The 21109-nt window shown below is 41.4% G+C and overlaps 1 protein-coding gene across 6 annotated transcripts in view; it reads right to left on the minus strand.

Annotated features, from left to right (window-relative positions):
- LOC118234697 overlaps positions 1 to 21109 on the minus strand; it is a 71646-nt gene that overhangs the window by 15406 nt on the left and 35131 nt on the right. For 5 of the 6 annotated variants that reach the window (XM_035431429.1, XM_035431432.1, XM_035431428.1 and 2 more), the window contains 20 exons: positions 14165 to 14298; positions 13850 to 13960; positions 13433 to 13490; positions 12556 to 12630; positions 10359 to 10424; positions 9667 to 9744; positions 7893 to 7976; positions 7438 to 7571; positions 7050 to 7172; positions 6575 to 6632; positions 5931 to 5996; positions 5195 to 5347; positions 4965 to 5098; positions 4334 to 4447; positions 3681 to 3738; positions 3377 to 3532; positions 1015 to 1098; positions 460 to 531; positions 298 to 354; positions 49 to 132 (listed from right to left, as the gene is read on the minus strand). In XM_035431429.1, the coding sequence (XP_035287320.1) occupies positions 49 to 132; positions 298 to 354; positions 460 to 531; positions 1015 to 1098; positions 3377 to 3532; positions 3681 to 3738; positions 4334 to 4447; positions 4965 to 5098; positions 5195 to 5347; positions 5931 to 5996; positions 6575 to 6632; positions 7050 to 7172; positions 7438 to 7571; positions 7893 to 7976; positions 9667 to 9744; positions 10359 to 10424; positions 12556 to 12630; positions 13433 to 13490; positions 13850 to 13960; positions 14165 to 14298 (1899 nt within the window). The remainder of the gene's footprint in view (positions 1 to 48; positions 133 to 297; positions 355 to 459; positions 532 to 1014; positions 1099 to 3376; positions 3533 to 3680; positions 3739 to 4333; positions 4448 to 4964; positions 5099 to 5194; positions 5348 to 5930; positions 5997 to 6574; positions 6633 to 7049; positions 7173 to 7437; positions 7572 to 7892; positions 7977 to 9666; positions 9745 to 10358; positions 10425 to 12555; positions 12631 to 13432; positions 13491 to 13849; positions 13961 to 14164; positions 14299 to 21109) is intronic. The other variant, XM_035431430.1, reaches the window with a different exon arrangement.

The raw sequence follows: 21109 nt of genomic DNA on the forward strand, positions 1-21109 counted from the left end.
AGCCTGTCAATGCACAGGGTTCTGACTGTTCTGCATCCGTGCTCTTACCCCACTGTAACTCTTCATGGTTCGAAGTCTGAAGTGGTTTTTCAGAAAGACCAGAACTCTTGACTGCATCTTCTATCACGGTAACTGGGAAGAACAGAAAGAGAGGCATATTTCTTTCTCCCAAATTTCCATGTGAAACTATGCCTCCACAAACTGATCTCCCTATACTTAATTTTTCCAAAATGACTGCCTTCTTGAACGACAAGACGGAACTTGAAAATGAATTCAGTCCCCAATAGACCTGCTCACCTGTTTCTGGGCACTGTGGAACTGCTGGAATTTCTACTGGCTCCTGTTTAACGGCAACTGAAAAAGGGCAGGCATGGGAGAAATAAAACCAACTGCTATCAGCAGCTCAAAACCTGCAAAGCACACACTCCACAGAAGGGTGTTATATTCCTTAGTTCTCACCTTGTTTTAGCTCTGTGTCTTTGGAAAGAAGCACAGGTTGCTCAGGAAGGGCTGAATTCTTGCTGGCAGCAACTGAGATGTAAGAAACACATTAATGACAAATTCTGAGCCAAACAGCAGCACATTTCCTGTCCTCATTAGCCAGCAGCTACCACTACCACTGCAGCCAAAGTGCATGCACACCAGTCTACAGGTGAGCTTGCACTGACTGGAGGAGAGAAGTCGCTCTTGCTGATGACTTGTAGGCTGTGGGCACCTGGCATATTTCAGTGGTAATCTGAGTAACCCAGGCAGTCCAAAACTCACTAAAACCCTTGACAGGATGACAAAGTGTGTCCTTGCACTGTCAACCCCTGGGAGCACTGAGCTGTTCAGAGTCCCCTGTTTTACATGGAATTTCTTTGTCTACAACTGAGTGCTTATGACAGTATTTGTGCTTTCAGCAGATATGCACAGTGCAACAGGGGAAGGCGGCACTGCAACACCTGTGGTATGAACACACAGGTTGTGGTTCCAGGACCAGTTCTCTTCCCTTCCACCCAAGGTGCTGCTTACCCTGCTCTGGTTCTGGGTGCTGTGGGTCCTGGACGGGTTCTTCAGAGTGTTCCCAACTCTCCAACTTCTCCTGTTTCACAGTTACTGAGAAACATAATGCAGAAACAGACACTTACAAAAAAGTAGGGCTGTCCTATAAAGCAGCAGTGTGTTCAGGTTTTGTTTTTGCCAAGGACTATGACACCTGATTCTACTTATCAAGGCCCTAACTGAAGACCATGATTAGTTAATTAGTTGAATCAGGTGAAACACCTGCACCCACACCAGCCCTTTTCGGATAAGATTGGACACCCCTGCTATGAAGTATACATTAAAATTCCTCATTCATTTTTTAATACTCAATATGAATTGCCATAAATCAAAATTAAAGTCAAATGTGGTCAATAGTCCATGAAATAATACCAAAAGTTAGATTTTACGGACACGTACCATAAATTGTGAAACTGAAAATTTGATGTGGTCTCTATAATTTTTTCCAGAGCTGTGTCATGAAATATGCACACAAACCTTATCGAACATTCTCTAGTTCTACATACACATGCTCTAAATCAGGAGCCAGCATTTAGTCTTTATCTAACATGTTTTGAGAATTCCAGGGAACATGGCGTCAAACACTGTTCCTCCCTAGTATGGCATGGGGGGGTTGGCAAGTTCATCTATCTGGTCTCCTGAGAAGGAGTGGGAGGGACAGAGAAATACCTAGACACATATCTCCTGTCACACAAAGCAACTCCTTGTTGTCCTTGGGAAGCTTGGTGCCTGGAGAGCTAGAGGCCCCAATGGAATGGATTTGATACTTTAGTTGTAATAAAGATATTGTTGACATATTTCTGTTGATTTTCCATAACAAACTGGTGCCTGCCCATGGCAGATGGGTTCCCCCTCTGAGTCCGGTTCTGCTCACGGTTTCTTCCTGTTATCAGTCAGGGAGTTTTTCCTTGCCACTGTTGCCCTAGGCTTACTCTTTGGGGGCCGGTTCTCTGTAAAGCTGCTTTGTGACAAAGCTCCTTTGTTAAAAGCGCTATACAAATAAAATTGATTGATTGATATATTTTGGCTTTTGCTTGAAGACATAACACGCTTTTGTCCATATTATTATTATACTTTATTTTAGAGGTTTTATGAATGTTTTATTCTGTTCTACTCAAAAAAGCTTATTATTTTATATGTGATCAAATCTAGCAAATGTGTTGGATAGTACAAGCCTCTACTCCTACAGAACAGAAAGCAAAAAACTGAGTACAAGAGATAACGGATACAGTGGGCTGGCGAAGATAACAGTTTTACTATTCCACCCAATCACATGGCAGTCCCCGGTACCAACACACATTGTTTCACGGTGCTCCTGGAATTACATAAGAACACTCTACTGTAAATGTTTTTTAATACTGTCTTTACTGTTAGCAGACATATCCTTTCTACAGAAAAAGACCCTTATAACTGGATCTAGTGTGAAGTGTTTTCCTGATTAGATATTACAAGACAAGGGTTGAATTTTCTCCTCAACCCAACATGCTCATACAGACTTCTTAATTACAAAGGTTATTATACACCAGTTACCAATCATCAGCGGCATGTTTTTTGTCTAGGAAATTGAAGGCTGAACTTTGCTTTTCAACTTAAATTCACTAAAAAAAATTGCATTGGAACATCTAACCCAAAAGCATTTTTAAAGGACAGACATTATGATATACTCTACATTTCCAAAAGTATGTGGACACCTGAACATTACATCCATATGTATGTACTTATCGGTGAGTTGGAACCCCTTTGCTGCTGTAACAGCCTCCACTCTTCTGGGAAAGCTTTCCAGTAGATATTGGAACATGACTGGGGATTTGCTTATATGCAGCCCGGTGGGCGGGTCATAGGCACCAAAAAAACTATTGAGCGATGAGCTAGGGCATATCCGACCAGCACAATATGGCCAGTCAGTTTGGACATGAACTTACAGAATGGTGTGTTATTATACTAAGAACTGCCCATTAATGGGAATAAATTAGAAAAAAAACATTACAAATTCCACATTTTAATCACTGATACACTCATTTATAAAAATGCTAATATTGAACTAAATCAAATGTGGGATAAATCTTGAAAGCATCCACAGCCACACTAGCATGCGCTCCAGAAGGCTCTGCACACCCCCCTGTCTGCTAGTGATCAATTATTGCATTTCCTCCAGAAAATTGAAGTGTGCTAACTGGCGCAATAATTTTGGAGCACATCTACATTACTAATTGGGATGCATTAGAGTGCACAAACATTTTTCAACTTAGGATCACATCTGTTCCTTGGAAAAAATGTTAGTGTAGAGCCCTGATGTTACTGGAGAAATAATGATTTAAGCCAATAAAATTACCATTATGCGGGTTGAGCAAGCAGGGGGGTTGTTTTGGGGTGGGTTCAGGATGAATTGAGGAAGGGCTGCGTTGCACACCCATGGTGTCTTCTTCTGGTTCTGTTTGGTCTTTGTTCTGACTCTGTTCTTCCAGGACCATCTGGAGATGCTTGAGGGCTAGGAGTACAGAACAAGTATATATGTAAACATGCCTGCACACACACACACACACACACACACACACACACACACACACGCTCGCTTTCTTCAGGAAAGCGAAAAAGCATGTACCACATGGAAACCAACAGTCCTTGTAAAACATTACCATTGTCAGCAGACATTGAGTGGAGTCTCTTGTACAGCTCAACATCCAGCTCCACAAGCTGAAATGCAAGGAAGCCATGAGATCCTTTCATCAATTTTTATACGGATTTTTCCCACTACAACATACAGTAAACACATTACAAAGAGAGCTGACTTTACAAATGTGTTGAGGCATTAAGCAGCTGAATGTTACTTCCCTGACTAATGAAATCTCTGTCAGTCACTTCAGTTAATCAAACTCATGCGTTTTTTATCAATATATAATAAACCATATACTGTATTTTTTTAATATACGCAACTAAATAATAATAATTAGCAGAGGTGGGTAACCCGGCTTTAAAGAGTAAAAAGACTGACCATGAATTTGCTCCACCAACATGCACTAAACCAGCTGATTACAATAATTAGTTCTCCCCTCATGCTGAAGAGTTATGCTAATTAGAATCAGCTGGTTCAGTGCATGGTGGTGGAACAAATACATGGTCAGTCTTTTTACTCTTTGAAGCCGGGTTACCCACCTCTGATAATTAGTTTTGTTTCTTCTTATATCAAGTGCATGTGACCAATCTTGGGTTTGACTTTCTTAAAAATACATTCATTTTCTGGCAAATGCATCAAACCAACAGTGTGATCCTGTTAGGGCCTCCCATTCACCTGCACATCTCCAATGCCCTCCTTGTCTTGAACAATTCTGGCCAGCTTCAGGATGTGAGACTGTTGCTTGTTTAACCTTGCACCCTTTTTGAGCCAACTGGGGTACAGTGCTTTCTGTGGAGAGGGAGACAACCGATCCAGTGAAGACCCAACAGATGCATGCAGGGACACACGCATACATGCACGCAGCCACACAAGCCTGAATACAGAAACTGCACTGAAGGCTTTGGAAAAGAAGCATAATCATTATTTCAGTCGCCATTACATTATTCATATGCTGAAGGAATGCCCTCAGTGACCAACAAACACAATGACAGCAAATCCTGATTCTGCCAGTGTAGACTGCGGTCAGCAGCCCCATCAGTTATCACACAAGGGCAGGGACCGATTGAGAGAGCGGGTTCAAGTGGGCATGTGCAGTCTGTGCACACAGGCTGTTTACGGTGTGCAGGCCTTCAATGCAATGGCATCCCAGCTCAGCTGGTGGACTGCAGTGTGAAAACAATGTAGTCTGTGTTGTCACAAATTGCCTGAGGATGTTTCGGTGAAGAAACAGTTCTATGAAGTTATATGATTGGGGAGAGCAAATCTGAGGAAGAGGGGGAAAGAAGCGCTGGCACATCCAACTCACAATGTAAGCAGCACGATGCCACAGTCCAGCAACATGATGTATGATGCGCTTCTTGCTTATCATGACATTGCAGACTTTGCAGATGTAAAAAACTCCCCAGTTGACGGCACTGCATTCCATTACTTCCCTCAGTCCTGCAGAGGACAATGGAAAGCAAAGACCCATCAACGCTGGCTGTCCACTGGCGTCACATCACAAAACGCAACCTCCAAAACCAATCTAGTGCTTACCAATAAGTGGAAGATTCTTCCAGTTCTTCCCCTTATGAAAATATGTCAAGAGGTCAGACATCCTCTGGACCTCTGATGGCATTGGAGCAGGTGGTTTCTGAACAGGACTCTCCTCTGGTGGCATCGGAGCAGCTCGTTTCTGAGCAGAAGGCTCTGTGTGGAACAGAAGGGGTAGGGTTCAGTCAAAGATTACGTGGAGGGTTGGAAGGTATCTGTGCCTGTATGCGTACGTGCTGCACCAAGGAGTGGTGAAAATAGTTTTGAGCCACCCAAAGCAATGATCAGCCGACAACAGCAGGGTACGAGCTTCGGGGTACAGTCTGCCTGGTGTATGCGTGTCGTTGGCTGTAGCCAGCCCTTGCAGGAGGTTAGACCCTGTCGGTGTCCTGATTTTAAAAAATTCACCGGGACCCCTTCGGTCAACCCTTCAAACCAATCAATGGGCAGGAGAGTTTTGACATGAGAGAAAGGCCATGGGACGAAAGTGGAAGACAGCAACAAAAAGCTGGTGTCTCTGCAGCAGCACTTTCAAAACACAGTGTTCTGTGCAAGTTTTATAATCAAACTTTTGCTCCTTTTCTTAAAGGTACAGGACCTATTAAAATAGACATAACATTCTGACTATCAGCAAGATAATTCCTCAGAACAGGAGAGAACGGTTAGCTAATAGATGCATTACAAAACCTCACTCACGCATAGACATCCGAATCCTGAGCGACTCGCGCAATACACTCACCCCTCTGTGTCTCCGTGCTTTTACGATCCCTGACTTGGGCCGTCACTTTACTCTTCTCAGTAGCTACTGGAAAACAGAGCACACAGGTCTTAAAACCACTTAAAATTAGCATAAACGACTGAATAACAAATGAAATACTAACCTGTTGGGCATGCAATGTATCTGAAGCAAAAAAAAAATGCAAATGTTCAAGAGCGCAAGACAAAGCAGGAATGGCAACTGTTTTTCAAACTATAATGCCAAAAGTTTCAATCTGAACTTCAAAAAGCTGACCGATCCATGTAAATTTCAACATTCTAATCATGTTGGTTGGTCATTTGGAACGTGCAGTGAAGACATGCTTGAGTTAAGAGTATAGATTCTGGTTATTTAAACAACAACAGGTAAAGGAACTGGTCTTAGTTAGTTTCAACTAGTTTCAATTCCTAAGTAGAATGCTGCCGTTGTACACGTAAGCAAGGTACCTAACCTGCATTGCTTTGGTACATATCCAGCTATATAAATGGATGCAATGAGAATGCTATGGAAAAAGTTGTTCAAGTCGCTCTGGATAAGAGCACCTGGTAAATGCCTGTAATGTAATGCAACTCATGAAAAGCTAAATTTTATGTCAGTTTCGCTTGTAACATTTTGCAGTTCCTTACATTTGTTGTTGGAAGTTGGTCCCATTTCCTCAGCTGAACTGTCCTCCAATTTAAGTACCTTTCAAAGAAAAGAATGATCACAGGACAGCTCTTCCCACAGTTGCACAGTTGTGTCCCTTGGTCATTATGTATTTATGCATTTTGCAGACCCTTGTCCAATAATACCAAGACCACTGTGGTACATGTGACATAATAAACACATCACATAAAGCCCAAGAACACAGGTAGCAACTGAACAGGTAATAACAGAAAATGAACAGCGAGCAGAAAAATGTCACAACAATATAATCATACAACAGCATACACAGGGTGCCTTACTCAAATACACAGATAATGCGTTTGTGGGCTTATGCATTATTTAAAAACATTACCTGGTGGCTGTGTTGGGAGGGTTTGGCGGCCAAGAGCTTTCCTGCTTTGTGTACCCCCCCCACCCTATAAATTGTGCATCAGCCTAAAAAAACCAGTGGATTACCTTGAACTGTCCCCAGCCTTCCTTCTTCTCAACGAGTTCCGCTATAGTGTGCAGTTTTTGGATGTTGTTTGTCATGCTGGGATTTTCACTCCATCCTTCCAGGAGGTCAGGGTGCTTCGACTTCTGAAAACACATTTGATGGATGAAAAGAGAGGTTCATCACTGAGAATATTGCTGGTAGTGAGGCTACTGCAGTCCACTGAAAGTCACATTCCCTGGAAATAGCCGTGAAATTACACCAGCAGACTTTGTTTGATCTTCTCCATAAAGAGATCAAATTCTCTCCAGAACCGCCCAGTGTAGCTGGCTACAAACACAAGAGGATGTTACAAATTGGGAAAAAGAATGATAACTGAATGAAAAATTATTTAGAAAAGGGGCAACTTACAATGTACTTGTATCGATGAGTGGGTCCAATGAGGTGGCCAATAACACCGTTTATGGGTACTGTTTTGTAGCAAGTTTTGCACTCCAGAAAGTTAGGCTTGTTGTCACCATGGTACTCTATCAATGAGCTCAGACCTACAGGAGGAATCACACAGATGCTGGATTTAGTTCTGTTTGTTTAATCCGTAAGCTTCTTGGTTGTTCTATTTATAAAGCATACATCTTGCACGCTATTCACATTTTTTAAAAAGAAGTCGCCGGTTGGATAACATGTCCACACATCTTGTTCCATCGTAAAATGACTAAATGAAAGGAAATGATGAATCCCACAGACACTGCAGCCATCCAATTACTGAGGTTGAGATACCAGTTTTATATAAAGTATGCCAAATACAAGTGTATCAATGAGTGACAAATACATTTTGACATTTGCAACTACAGAAAACAAAAACTAACCAATAACGGGTACTTTTCTCTGCTTGCTCTTGAGGTAGTTGTCCAGCAATTTTGACACCGGGGTTTCATCTGGTTGTCCAACAACTGAAATAAGATTTTTTCTCTTCACTCTTAATAAACCACATCCAAATAATTATTAACCTTCAACGCAATGTGTGGAAGTGTGTATACAGTATGAGTTCATATATTACATGTACAGTGCCCTCCATAACGTTCGGGACAGAGACTTTTTTCCTTGATTGAGCTCTGTACTCCAGTAATAGATTTGGAATCACCAATCGCCAAACACCTGTCCAACAGATCAGAAACACTCGTCAGGAGGGAGGGGTGGATGTGTCAGTGACTACTGTCTGCAGAAGACTTCACAAACAGACCTACAAAGGATACACTGCAAGATGCAAACCACTAACTGTAGTTAGTCACAAAAACAGGATGTCCAGGTTACAGTTTAGTCTAAAGTAGTGGACAGATGTGACCAAGACTGACTTCAGAGTGATGGCAAGAGCACAGTGTAAAGGCAACTACTTGGGGAACTCCCTAAGATCCAAAGCATACCGCCTCATCTGTGAAACATGGTGGTGAGGCTGTTATGGTTTGGGAAAGTATGGCCACCACAGGTACTAGGTTAATTGTCTTCACGGTAACTGCTGATAGCAGCAGCAGAATGAATTCTTAGGTGTACAGAAACATCTGCTCAAGTTTAATTTTTCATTCAGTTATCATTCTTTTTCCCAATTTGTAACATCCTCTTGTGTTTGTAGCCCCCAAACCTATTGGACGGTGTTTCATCCTATAGCAAGTCAACAATCCACAAAACCTAAAAACCACAATCGGGCTTAACCGGTATGACAAAGGTGATTATCAACTTGCTAAGTGAACACGCCCTTTGTTAATCAAACTCGTGTTTACCCATAAAACTGGCCATGTCGGCAAAAATGAGCCTATAGCAGCAGTACTTCAGCAGCATATTTCTCACCTGAGGAATAGCTGTTAACTTAAACCAATGTCCCATTGCTAAGGAAAGTAGATACAGACATGTAGGGTTCAAGAATTCCACATATATACTGTACTCCCTCCTTAATGTACCTAGAGAGAAAGCCTGTGCATTAATTCTGTCTCTAAATCTACACACTGCAAAAACACCCCCAAGCCATGCAGGATCCTGCAGGAGACACCCTTTTCCAAGCTGACTGGTCAAAGGGTAGTGCTTTTATGCGTCAATCCGATAGCCTGAACATAACCTGCCCTAGACCAGGTTACCTATGCAGCTTAAATTACCATGGCGATATATACCCCAATCTAAAGTGAGTCAGCTTTGTGATACGGAAAACATTACATTACATTACTCAGGGTAAAGCTCAAGTTAGTTTGCTAACCCCTTAGTCACGCTTCGTAGTATGCCCCTTAGAGCCAAATCAAAAAGAGAGAGGAGGAGGGGGAAGAAGAAGAAAAAAAAAAGTCTGTCCCAAACATTATGGAAGGCACTGTAATCAAATGCACGTAGAGAGCACAAGCCAGCATACGTGTCCTCTGAAAGGCAGGGAATGCATCTTTTCCCCTCTGCAGTCCAATGGCCGAGCTGTGCGTTCATTAGACTGATCGTTCAGAGAGGCGACTCTTTCACAATGATACAGGGAAAACCCTGTTGACTGAAAAACCTTTGTCCTTACTGCTATGGTCCATGTTGAATCACCCAACAGGACAGCTTATTCTCAGACAATCTACTCATAGTTCTCTGGCTGTCATGACACGTTCTTCAAACAGTTTTACTCACACAAGCTCTTCCCTGTACGTTTTACATTCAGTGAGGGTTCATCCGTAGGCTCTTGTGTGTTGACATTCTTCCGAATGGCTGGGAGTGAAAACATTACATCATGTGCATTTAACAGACAATCTCATCCAGAGCAGACCAGGGTCAAATACGGTCAAATATTTGTTTTAGATTCAAATGCTTTTCTGTGCTCTGTTAATCTTGCCTGGTGCAACTGAGCCTGCCAATAGGACCAAAAGGTGGGGTTTGCACTTTTTGAGAAAATGTCATAGGTTCCAATGCACCAGTCAAACTTAGTAAAGCGTAGAAAAGTATTTGAATCCAAAACAAATACGTATTTGACCCAGGTCTGATCCAGAGTGACTAGCACAACTTGTTTTTTTTAACATAAAATCCATTTATATTCAGGCAGTGTCCTACCTAGGAATCAAACCTGAAACCTTTAGGTTACAAGCCCAGTTCCCTTTCCAAGCCTTGCTTCAGCAAGGATGATGACTGATTTTAATTTGAAAGTGAGAATCTATCAGAATTGTGGATGTTAAGAGAGTATAAAAAAGGCACTAGAACACCACTAGTAGCACATTAGTAGTAGTGATAAGCATTAACTGGTCATCATGTGGCTTCCCCAATTACATTGAAAAGAAATGACAGACATTTTGGGAAAACGTCAGTCTATAACTATACCCTTTGCTCACCTTTACTTTCTGAAGCCTGTTTGGGTGCTGGTGAAGCCGCATGGCTTTGAACCTTCTGTCCTTTGACTGTGAATGGGGGGGAATAAAGAAAATCAGTCCATCTTCCTATAGACAGTGTCGAGGGAAACACCTCCGCTTCAGGTTCTGTTGACCGTGATGAATTCTATATATGTTAGATCAAAACAAACTTAACACAGAAATCAAAGAAGTTCTCAAATTTATTAACCAGTTAATTTCCAGAGTCTGGAGGAGGTCACCTAGAGAGTTGAACAGGGATTCCCCATCTCATCAGTGAGCTCATTAAACCAAGATACTGTAGGTCCATACCTTTTATAATGTGAAAACCGTATCTTTTGCTTTCATCACCACGTTCCCTTCCTCGTCCTCAAACTTTCTAACAAAAACATCTTTCTCCGCTAACAACCTTGACCATATATCATTTCAATACAGTGGGCCCCTCAGTCCTGCATACCTTTCTGGTGAAAAACAATTTTTCTTAATTAAGATTCAGCTACATCTTCCCATTGTCCTAGTAACCACTGATAAGGTAAACAGTACCAGGCTGTGGACTGGCCTTGAAGCTCCCGGCCCTCACACAACAATCAGACCATTATATCCTGCACTGTCCAAAGGCCCTCTGCACAGTGTGTAATGAATAAAACGGTATTAAAAAACATATATCAATGATGATTATGCAACATATTAATAATGATTATGCATAAATGTGTATAAGATAATGATTAAATCTGCATATTCCTCAACAACAGTTACGCTCTACTTAATGATGAAGGGTTATCATATTTGTATCCATATTATTATTATTATTATTATTATTACTACTACTACATTGTATTTTACAGGATTTTGTATTTGGCAGGATTGTTTTGTTGATTCTGATTAGGGAAATATGATTTCAGTGCTAGTTTTGTACTTGGCAGGATTGCTGTTTATTTGCTGAACAGGTTACCCTACAGGGTTGGAATCCTGGTCTGTGGTCACTTCTGGCACTACGATCTTTACTTCACTCTAGTGTGTTTTTTTGCACCTCTGCACTTTGAACTGATGCACTTGTACGACGTTGTACGTCGCTCTGGATAAGAGCGTCTGCTAAATGCCTGTAATGTAATGTACAGGTGTACAGGTGTGTATTCAGTAATATAATGTATTCTGTGCTATTCAACATTGCTTGTCGTCTTCTCTACAAAAAGGGATGAATGAGTAACCGTGTGAGTTACACACAAATACATCACAGGCTGGAATCTTCAATTCCTACAGACCTTCAGGAAAAAAGCTGAGGGGGCATGCAGCTGGATGGCGGAAAACTGAGCTTTACTTTTTTACCTAATGAGGCACTGAAGGGCAGAGAATATCTTTATTATGACTAAAGTCTTCTCAGGGCCTTCAACTGGGGCCGCTGGCTCTCCAGGCACCGAGCTTCCCAAGGGCAACAAGTAGTTATTTTGTGTGACAGGAGATGTGCGTGTGTGTGTGTGGGGTGTGTGTTTTTTTTTTATCTTTCTCTCTCTGAGTTTGTTCTCAAAAGTCCAGCAGGATGAGCTTGGTTCTTCCTTTACACTCGCCCCCCTTGCCATACCCAGGAGAAATTGTGTCAGACACCACGTTCCCCAGAATTCTCAAAACGTGTTATACTGGCTGGCTCCTGATTTAGAGCATGTTTTGTAGGCCCAGAGAATGTGGATAAGGTTAGAGGGCAGTGTGCTTATTCAGTATTTGTGATACGTGTTAGACATAGCATCTGCTGAACGTTCTATAAGCTTTTGTATCGGATTTAGAATTATGCAAAGTATTAGTAAAACACTTTTGATCATAAAAAGTAGGGACAGTCCCAACTTTCCTCATTTCAGACTCAGCCACTTTGCTGCATGCAGGTGCTGGACCCTTATGCAGATATACCTTGTTTTGCCTGGTCACTATAAGGGAAGAATTCTCTCTACCCATCAGTACCGACACACATGGTTACACAGTTTCTTAGAGGATACAGAAGATCGCTGGTAATAATGATTTTTTTTTTTAGGACCGTGTTAACTTTGTCAGCAGGTGTGGGCTTTCTGCTGAAATAAAGACCATTATAATTTGATCTAGTGTGAAGTGTTTTCCTGACTGGATTACAAGACAAAGGTGTATTTTTCCTTATCAACCCAACAATGGACATCTGTATCTGCAGTCTTGCACTCACCCAGTTTTTGTTCAGAGGTCACAAGGGGTTGAAGGTCACTCTGCTGTTTCTGGATAGTCTGCAGCCTGTTCAGAGCTGACAGGTGGGAAAAAAAACATGAATACATATTGCGCAGGGACACAAAGAAATACACCTGCACTTGGACGTGACATCAACTTTTGGCCTCACCAGCCACTGTGGCTAGTGTTTTCCCTAAGTCACTAGCCACTCAGTATTTTCACCAGCCAAAATCCTCCGTCGCCAAAAAAGTAATAAATATAGCCAAGGTAATTGGCCGATGTATCTGCATGCATGTTAGGGAATAACATTGTACTTATCTAAAAAATCTAAAAAGCTATCTTTAACAAAACATGTGTTTCAAAATAGTTTAAATGATGTTTAAATCTGTGCATTGCAGATCTTTGCCATGAATATTCTCCAAGTGTCAGAGCGGAGTGCATGTATCCACAATTTTAAATAACATTTATTAGAATGTGCACAATTTTGCAATTCAAAGTGTTCTAGCCAGGCTACACCCAAGAAAAACCTGAGCTAACCTAGTCTATTTATGTCAAAACATTTCTCAACCTAGATTTCCACCCCTCTAGACATCTAGATTTCCAGCCCTCAAACGCTTTGAAGCCACAATGAATAGAAGTAGCCTACACGCATTTGTATATGCAGCACCAGCTGTTGTTTGATTTCAGCTGAGTTTGCCTTCTCCCACTGAGGAATTGAGAACGAAGAGTGAACTACATGGCCAATGGAGTGTGCACCCAGTTTTATGTGCGTAATCTCCGTATGTGTGATATTACCATAAACTAATGTCAAATGTCTGATTTTATTACATTTTTTATTACATCTTTATTGAACAGATTCTAAATTAAAGGAAACTTACCAACATTAATGGAACTCGAAACTATTTCTTTGTATTGTTCAGCATCCAATTCCAAAACCTTTGGCAAACAACCAAGGAAAAAAAACACAACACAGGGCAGGTCAGTTGTGTCAAACTTCATCAGTGTGAACAGATGCGTGATGTATGTGTTCAACACAGGCAAGTGCGAGTTACTGCTTGCTCAGTTACAAGTAGGGTCAAAGTGGAATTCTGAATGTTTTCATCTTTTACCAATGTAAAGCTGTAAGACAGTACAAGTGAACTCCTTTATATTTAAGAGATTCATATGAGGCTGGGGTGTATGGCTGTGGGGAAAGTTTAGGTTCCCAGTTAGGAGAAGGGTAAAAAACCCCAGAGGAAACAAGAGCTCAAGGTCACAGCAGTAACCTTGAACCTTCCTAGAAAAGTCAGGCTTACCTGCGCCTCTCCAAAGCCTCTCTCTTTCTCCACAGTAAAAGCACTCTCTTTAAGGGATCCAGCGTTCAAGCCAGTCTTTTCCTCAGAAGAACTAAGGAGATGTTGCAATTTCTGCAAACAAACAATATGGGAAGATCTATTCCGGCAGTGACAAATCAATCAAAGGAAAGAAATGTGTGCTCTATTACGCGCTGGACACACTTCACTTAAGGTACTTGATTTTTACTGATGTATGCCAGCCCAACCAGGGAATCAAACCTGCAACCTCCAATTCATAAGCTCTGGCAAGCATTATATACACAGTTTTAAACTCACCAGATACTGGTATCTGTGACGGGGGCTTATAAGGTGATCAATGATTAAGTCCATGGTCATTTTTTCAGAACAGGCTTCACACAGGTAGTGTGGAGGAAGATCATCACTGGTACATTCAAGCACAGCATCAAGACCTGCCCAGTTAAACACAACACTCAATTGGCACAAAAAACTTTTTCTATTAGTGCACGCACACATGCACACACACACACGCACAAAGCACAATCATAAACTTCCTCACAATAAATAACTTGTAACGCATTTTCACCAAGGCAATTAAAGCATTACTGAGGTCAGGTTTGATTGTATTATTATATATACTTGGAATTTTACATTGGAAAATGTTTTAATTGTGAATGTTTTAACTTTTCATAAACAAACACTTACAATAGTCAATGCCTCAGACAGCAGGTGCGGAAGATTAAATAGTTTCAAGACTTGATTATTGTTCCTATAATGGCTAATGGCATAGTAGGGATAAATTCATGCATTACAAAGTATAATCTTAATATGTCAAGGTCCTTTGGCCTGCTGCAAAAACAATAAGTCTAACAGACACACTTTCATCTGCTCAGGGTGAAACATTGTCTTGTTTCTTCTATTTTGAAGGTCAGTATTCTCTACTTCTCCACTGCTATAACAATCTTCCCCCTCAGGAAGTGCATATAACTCATATAATCATCTATATTTAATGAACCTTTCTTGTTAAAGGTGTAGTTCCCAAACGGTCATTCAAATAAAGCGCTATATGTGTCATAAAATGTCTCATCATGAAGAATGTCTGACTAGTTTGCATTCAGAGGTGAATGCAAGCAAAAATAAAATTTCCTAAAATTTCTATCATGAAACACCTTTTTGGGAAAAAAGGCAATATGCTGTCACTGCATTTAGATCAAACCTTCCGGTATCGCTTGTGGCGAAAGTGCTGCTAGGTGATTTGCTTGCAGTCACATTTGTCCAGAATGTAAACAAGTCAGGCATTCTTCACTGAAAGAGGAAAATTTACGACAACGTTCAACCATATCGACCATCTGTATAAGAAATTTAGTAATTACTGGGAAATTACCTTGCTACCAGGCCCTCTTCCTGAGAAATTACTTTACTACCAGGCCCTCTATCTGGGAAATTACCTTACTACCAGGCCCTCTACCTGGGAAATTACCTTACTACCAGGCCCTCTTCCTGAGAAATTACTTTACTACCAGGCCCTCTTCCTGAGAAATTACTTTACTACCAGGCCCTCTTCCTGGTAACAGGTTTTATTACCAGGCCTTTTGGCTCTGGAACAGTTTTACGACCCTTTCATGAATGTGAAGCAAGATACCAACACTCCTTTGTCTGTTAGAACATTTTGTGTCTTCTGTCCTCTGGGGCAGATAATGTAATAATAAATGATTCTAATTCTAACAAGTCCCAATACTTTCTTGAAAATGATTCACAGCACGACAAGCCATTGCGGCTCCTGGTTGAAAGCAAACCCACGATAGTCTGTGCACTACAGACTGAGGTGCAGTGTTCCAGGCACTGTTGCTGGTATGCTTGCACCGGCTGCTCACCCGGAGCTCTGACTTTCTAGTAATAGAATATAAGTCACTTGTATGGCAGTTCACAAAAGTCTGCCTCTTATCAGACCCCAAAGCAAAACAAACTGTTTACGGTGCTGACAGGGAGTCACTCTTTTGCATCTGTATATTATCATCATTGCACATACTGTAAAATAAACTGCATTCACTTTAACCTGGCATTCCTTTTTGACTGTAACCGCTGCACACCTAGCAGTTTCAGAGTCCTAACATAAGCATAGAACTCAGGATATCCGCAGCCCATAGTAAACTGTCGACATGCTAGTGCCGTAGCAAGATACAGAATTGTCTAATCTATGCAGGCTACACAGGCCAGAGGAACACCCGCGTCTACTAGCTACGATAGATAGCGATCTGTATAGAACCACACTACTGCCAGATCATAGTCTCCTATGCATAACTGTTAGCACAGAGGAAAGGTTAGAACACTATTTTGAAGAAAGATAACTGAGAATGTTAAATGAATCCAGGTCCAGTAGCATCGGGTAAGACTACACGCGTTCCACTACACCACTAAGATACTTCCATTGTTTGGTGTATCAGAGGGGTTTCTTACACTTTCATCTCAGAGTTCTGGGTAACACATTTCAGACATCTGAGTTTCTAGCAGTAGAATCTAAGTCATTTAACCTGAGTACGGGGTAGGATGCATGGCCTAGGAGTTCAGGCTCCAGCACAAGAGACCTAGTCTTAATAACCACAGATACTAAATCTGGTGCAGGTCACCTGATCCCTGTGTTCCACAGTAGATACAAGTCTCAAGTCCTTTGAGTGTGCAGACACAGGCTACAAGAAGTCTAGACCATCTGGAATCTGTCCTGGGGGAGCCACATCAAAAGGTCCCAGAGATTGAGGGCAGAACCAGTGCTCACTAGACCTCTGAATACTCAGCCCAATGTAATGTCACAGGATCCCTGGTTTCCTTGGCAGATACAAGTGTTCAGCCTTCAGAGTGTAGCCAAAGGCTGGACTCTCGGAAGGCTGGAGTCTGGAGACTGTCTGGAATCTGCCAACAGGTTTTAGACCCCAAAGTTTAAAACTAGTCTCTAAAATCAAGCATACAGCCGTGCAATCTCCACTGACAAACATTGGCAGTAGAATGGGCTCGTACTGAAGAGCTCAGTGACTTTCAACGTGGCACTGTCACAGGATGTCACCTTTCCAACAAGTCAGTTAGTCAAATTTCTGCCCTGCTAGAACAGCCCCAGTAAACTGTAATGCTATTATTGTGAACTGGAAGTTTTTAGAAGCAACAACAGTTCAGCCGCAAAGCGGTAGGCCACACAAGCTCACAGAACAGGACTATCGAGTGCTGCAGCATGTAGCGCGTAAAAATCATCTGTCCTCAGTACAAAGTTCCAGACTACCACTGGAAACAACGTCAGCACAAGAACGGTTGTCAAGAGCTTCATGAAATGCGTTTCCATAGCCGAGCAGTTGTAAACAAGCCTAGGATCCCCATGTGCAATGCCAAGCAACAGCTGTGTTGTAAAGCACACTGCCACTGCACTCTGGGGCAGTGAAAAGTGTTCTCTGGAGTGATGAATCATGCTGCACTGCATCTGGCAGTCTGACGGACAAATCTGGGTTTGGCAAAATGCATTGTGCCAACTGTACTGGCCTGTATAGTGCCAACTGTCAAGTTTGATGGAGGAGGAATAATGATCTGGGGCTGTTTTTCATGGTTTGGGCTTGGCTCCTTCGTTCCAGTGAAGGGAAATCATAATGCTACAGAATACAATGACATTCTAGACAATTGTGCACTTCCAACTTTGTGGCAACAGTTTGGGGAAGGCCCTTTCGTGTTTCAGCATGAAAATTACCATGTGCAAAAAGCAAGGTCCATAGAGAAATGGTTTGCAGAGTTTGGTGGGGAAGAACTTGACTGGCCTGCACAGGGCCCTGACCTCTATCCCATCAAACACCATTGGGATGAATTGGAACGCCGACTGCAAGCCACACCTTACGCCCAACATCAGTGCACAACCTCACTCATGCTCTTGTGGCTGAATGGAAGCAAATCCCTACAGCCATGTTCCAACATCTGATCAGATTTTTTGCCTATATCCTATTTGACTGCCGGTTTACATCTACTTTTAAAAGCGACCCATATCAGATACCTGTGTTCACATGATTTACACTTGAAACAACCCACATGTGCACACAAGGGTTTAGTTACTGTGGTGGAAACCTCCTGTTAGGTTCGGTGGGTGAGTCGGCGATGTAAGAAGAAAGACTAGAAACTATGATTTCTTCTAATAATATTTTTATTTTACATAGGCCTATGGGAGGTCTCCAGTACCATAAAGACACACAGAGAGCTCTCCGAATTATGTTTTACATCCTTTTTTATACAATCAGATCTTCTTCTACCATGATGCATCTTCCCTCTAAAACAACCAATCCCAGCCTAGATCACACTTATGTTTCACCAGCTAGTTCAACAATAACTATTATATCATTTCAATTTCAATAAATGACAGAAATTTCACCACACACACACACACACACAGAGGTATGTATATGTATGACTTGAATAACAAGTATTTGTTCTCATGATTAACAATTGTTTAATCTTCCGGTTCCAAAGTACATGCACTTATGCATTCAATACATGCTGTGATCCAAATGAAATATTCAACTCATATACAAACACACCAGCATGTTCTAACAGAATATGTTTATATTATTACTGTTGCTGTTATTAATTTGATTTTGATTCATTTATTTTAATAGAATATAATCTATACAATAACTAGATATAGCAAAACAGTTCTTTCTAGGTCGGAGTGTCCTTTCTCTTCTCTTGCAACTCAAAGGTCTTCTGCACAAGACTGTTCCCCAACATAAGTTACTTACAAAATTCCAATAAGTAAATGTTTACAATTTTCCTCCTGCAACTGGGGTTCAAAGATTCTCTAGATCGTATGCATCAGTGTACAAAGAGGCTACAGTCTTTCCTTAGTTACAAATTCTAAGATATAACACAGAACACCTGCTGTTCTTCATCGATCTTCACATAATCACATACATTTAACTATATTCTTGATCAATACAATCTTTAATAAGCAGAAATTTAAAAAGATATATAAACATTAAAAGCATATAGGAGAAGCATACTTCCACATTACCAATACGAAAGTAAACAACCAGGCCGCCACAGCCATTTCACCATCTACAATGGACACAAAACAAAATAATAATTCAAGCTGTTGCTTTTCAAAGCGTAATCTTGGTTTTTGCCACTGGACTGAACCGCTGTCCGCCGTTTAGCTTCTATTAACATTTTCCGTTACGGCAATGTTACCGGCAAAGAGTGGTTGTGCATGTGATATATGTTATGCAGCATTCAAATGTGAAAAAAGTATGAGAATATCGCATTTTGAATGATGTGGGAATCGGAATGAAATTCGGGAAATTCCGATCAGTGTGTTTAGATGGCAGATTTCTAATTCTGATCGAATTTATTTTCACATATGAATATAGCCCAAAACGGATCTGCAAATATCCATATGCTTTCTTCTGTTTACATGTTCATAGTACATATCCAATCTGTGCCACATATGAGCAAAAAATCTGAATTGGGTCACTTCTACCAGGCAGAGTAGCCAGTTATAAAGTTTGCTAGCTAGCAACTATTGCCTTTGTGTGATCTTGTGCGTAATAAAATAAGCTGCATTTCCACCGCAGGAACTTTCCCCAGGAACTAGGAACCTTTTGAGGAACTCATTCCTTTTCCCCTGCAGGGACCAGGGTCTAAATTAAGTTCCGGGGACATTATTTTACCCCCCAAAAAAGTCCCTGTTCGGGGGGTAGTACTTTCCAAAAGTACAGGAACTTTGGGGGAGGGGCTTGCAGCACAGAACATTTCTGGTTGGTCAAGTACTCGCAGCATTTTATTTCAACTGCCATTTTTAAAAATATGCAGTCACAAACCAATTTTTTTGTTCATTGTGCTTCGACACATCAACATGGAGTTACAGAAGAAATCATACGACAGATAGACCAACAACAAAGTCTAAATCATTACGCTGAGTTTTCAAATAAACATTATCAAATCAAATCAAACTTTATTTATATAGCACATTTCGGACAAGGTTTTGCAATGCAATGCGCTTCACAAAAAAAAAAAAATAGAATAAAATAATAAAATAAAATCAAGTAGGAAGAGTATTAGTAAATGTAAGAAATAAAAAGTGATAAAATAAAATAAAAATTGTTCCTAGGTAAAGGCAAGGCTAAAAAGGTATGTTTTTAGTCTTCATGAACTACTAAACATTGGTTCGATGCACAGTGGCTGTGTTTTTAACAACGAGGATCCTGATCACAACATCCCGCCAGAGCTTGTCAGACCGCCGGGGTCTCTGTGGATTACTGTCCCACCCGGAAAGCACGGAGGCGGCGCAGAGAGAGGAAACAAAAGCGAGGCTGCCGAGCTGGAATACATGCTAGGCTAGGAAAAGACCCGCACAAACCTCCACTGCCAAGTCTTTTCATTGCCAATGCAAGATCACTTGCCAACAAAATGGAAGACCTGGAACTTACCACATCTACGCAGAAAAATATACAGGGCTGCTGCGTTATGATCATTATGGAAACGCGGCTCAACCCGATGATCCCGGAGGAGGCCATCAGGCTATCTGGCCGCACAGCACACCGCTACGATAGGAACAAAGACTCCGGTAAGAGCAGGGGGGAAGGACTTTGTGTATACACAAACAATAACTGGTGCATGAATGTAAAGGTCATTGATAACCACTGTTCTCCAGACTTGGAATATTTATCAATAAAATGTCGCCCTTCCTATATGCCATGAGAATTCACGGTTGCCATAATCACAGCTGTATACATACCACCAGATGCTAATACTTCAACAGCTCTGGGCTATCTGCGAACTGCCATTAGCAAACAACAGAATGCCCATCCTGACGGAGTTTTTATAATAGCAGGCGATTTCAACCAAGCAAAACTAAAGTCTGTCCTTCCAAAATTTTATCAACATGTGCAGTGCCCTACAAGAGGAAAAAACACACTCGACCATGTTTATAGCAACATTAAACATGGGTACAAAGCATCACCTCTCCCTCATCTGGGCCAGTCTGATCACATCTCCCTGTTTTTAACTCCAGCATACAGACCGCTTATCAATATGGTCAAACCAGCTGCTAGAGACATACAGGTATGGCCTGAGGGAGCTTCTGAGCAGCTACAGGACTGCTTTAACCGCACTGACTGGGATTTAGGCTATTTCAGGATGAGGACATTGACACGTACACTTCCACTGTACTGTTCTACATAAAAAGCTGTGTGGACAATGTCACTACCATAAAACGCATCCGTGTCTTTCCCAACAACAAACCAT

This window comes from Anguilla anguilla, chromosome 8 (assembly GCF_013347855.1).
Source record: "Anguilla anguilla isolate fAngAng1 chromosome 8, fAngAng1.pri, whole genome shotgun sequence".
Classification (NCBI taxonomy): domain Eukaryota; kingdom Metazoa; phylum Chordata; class Actinopteri; order Anguilliformes; family Anguillidae; genus Anguilla; species Anguilla anguilla.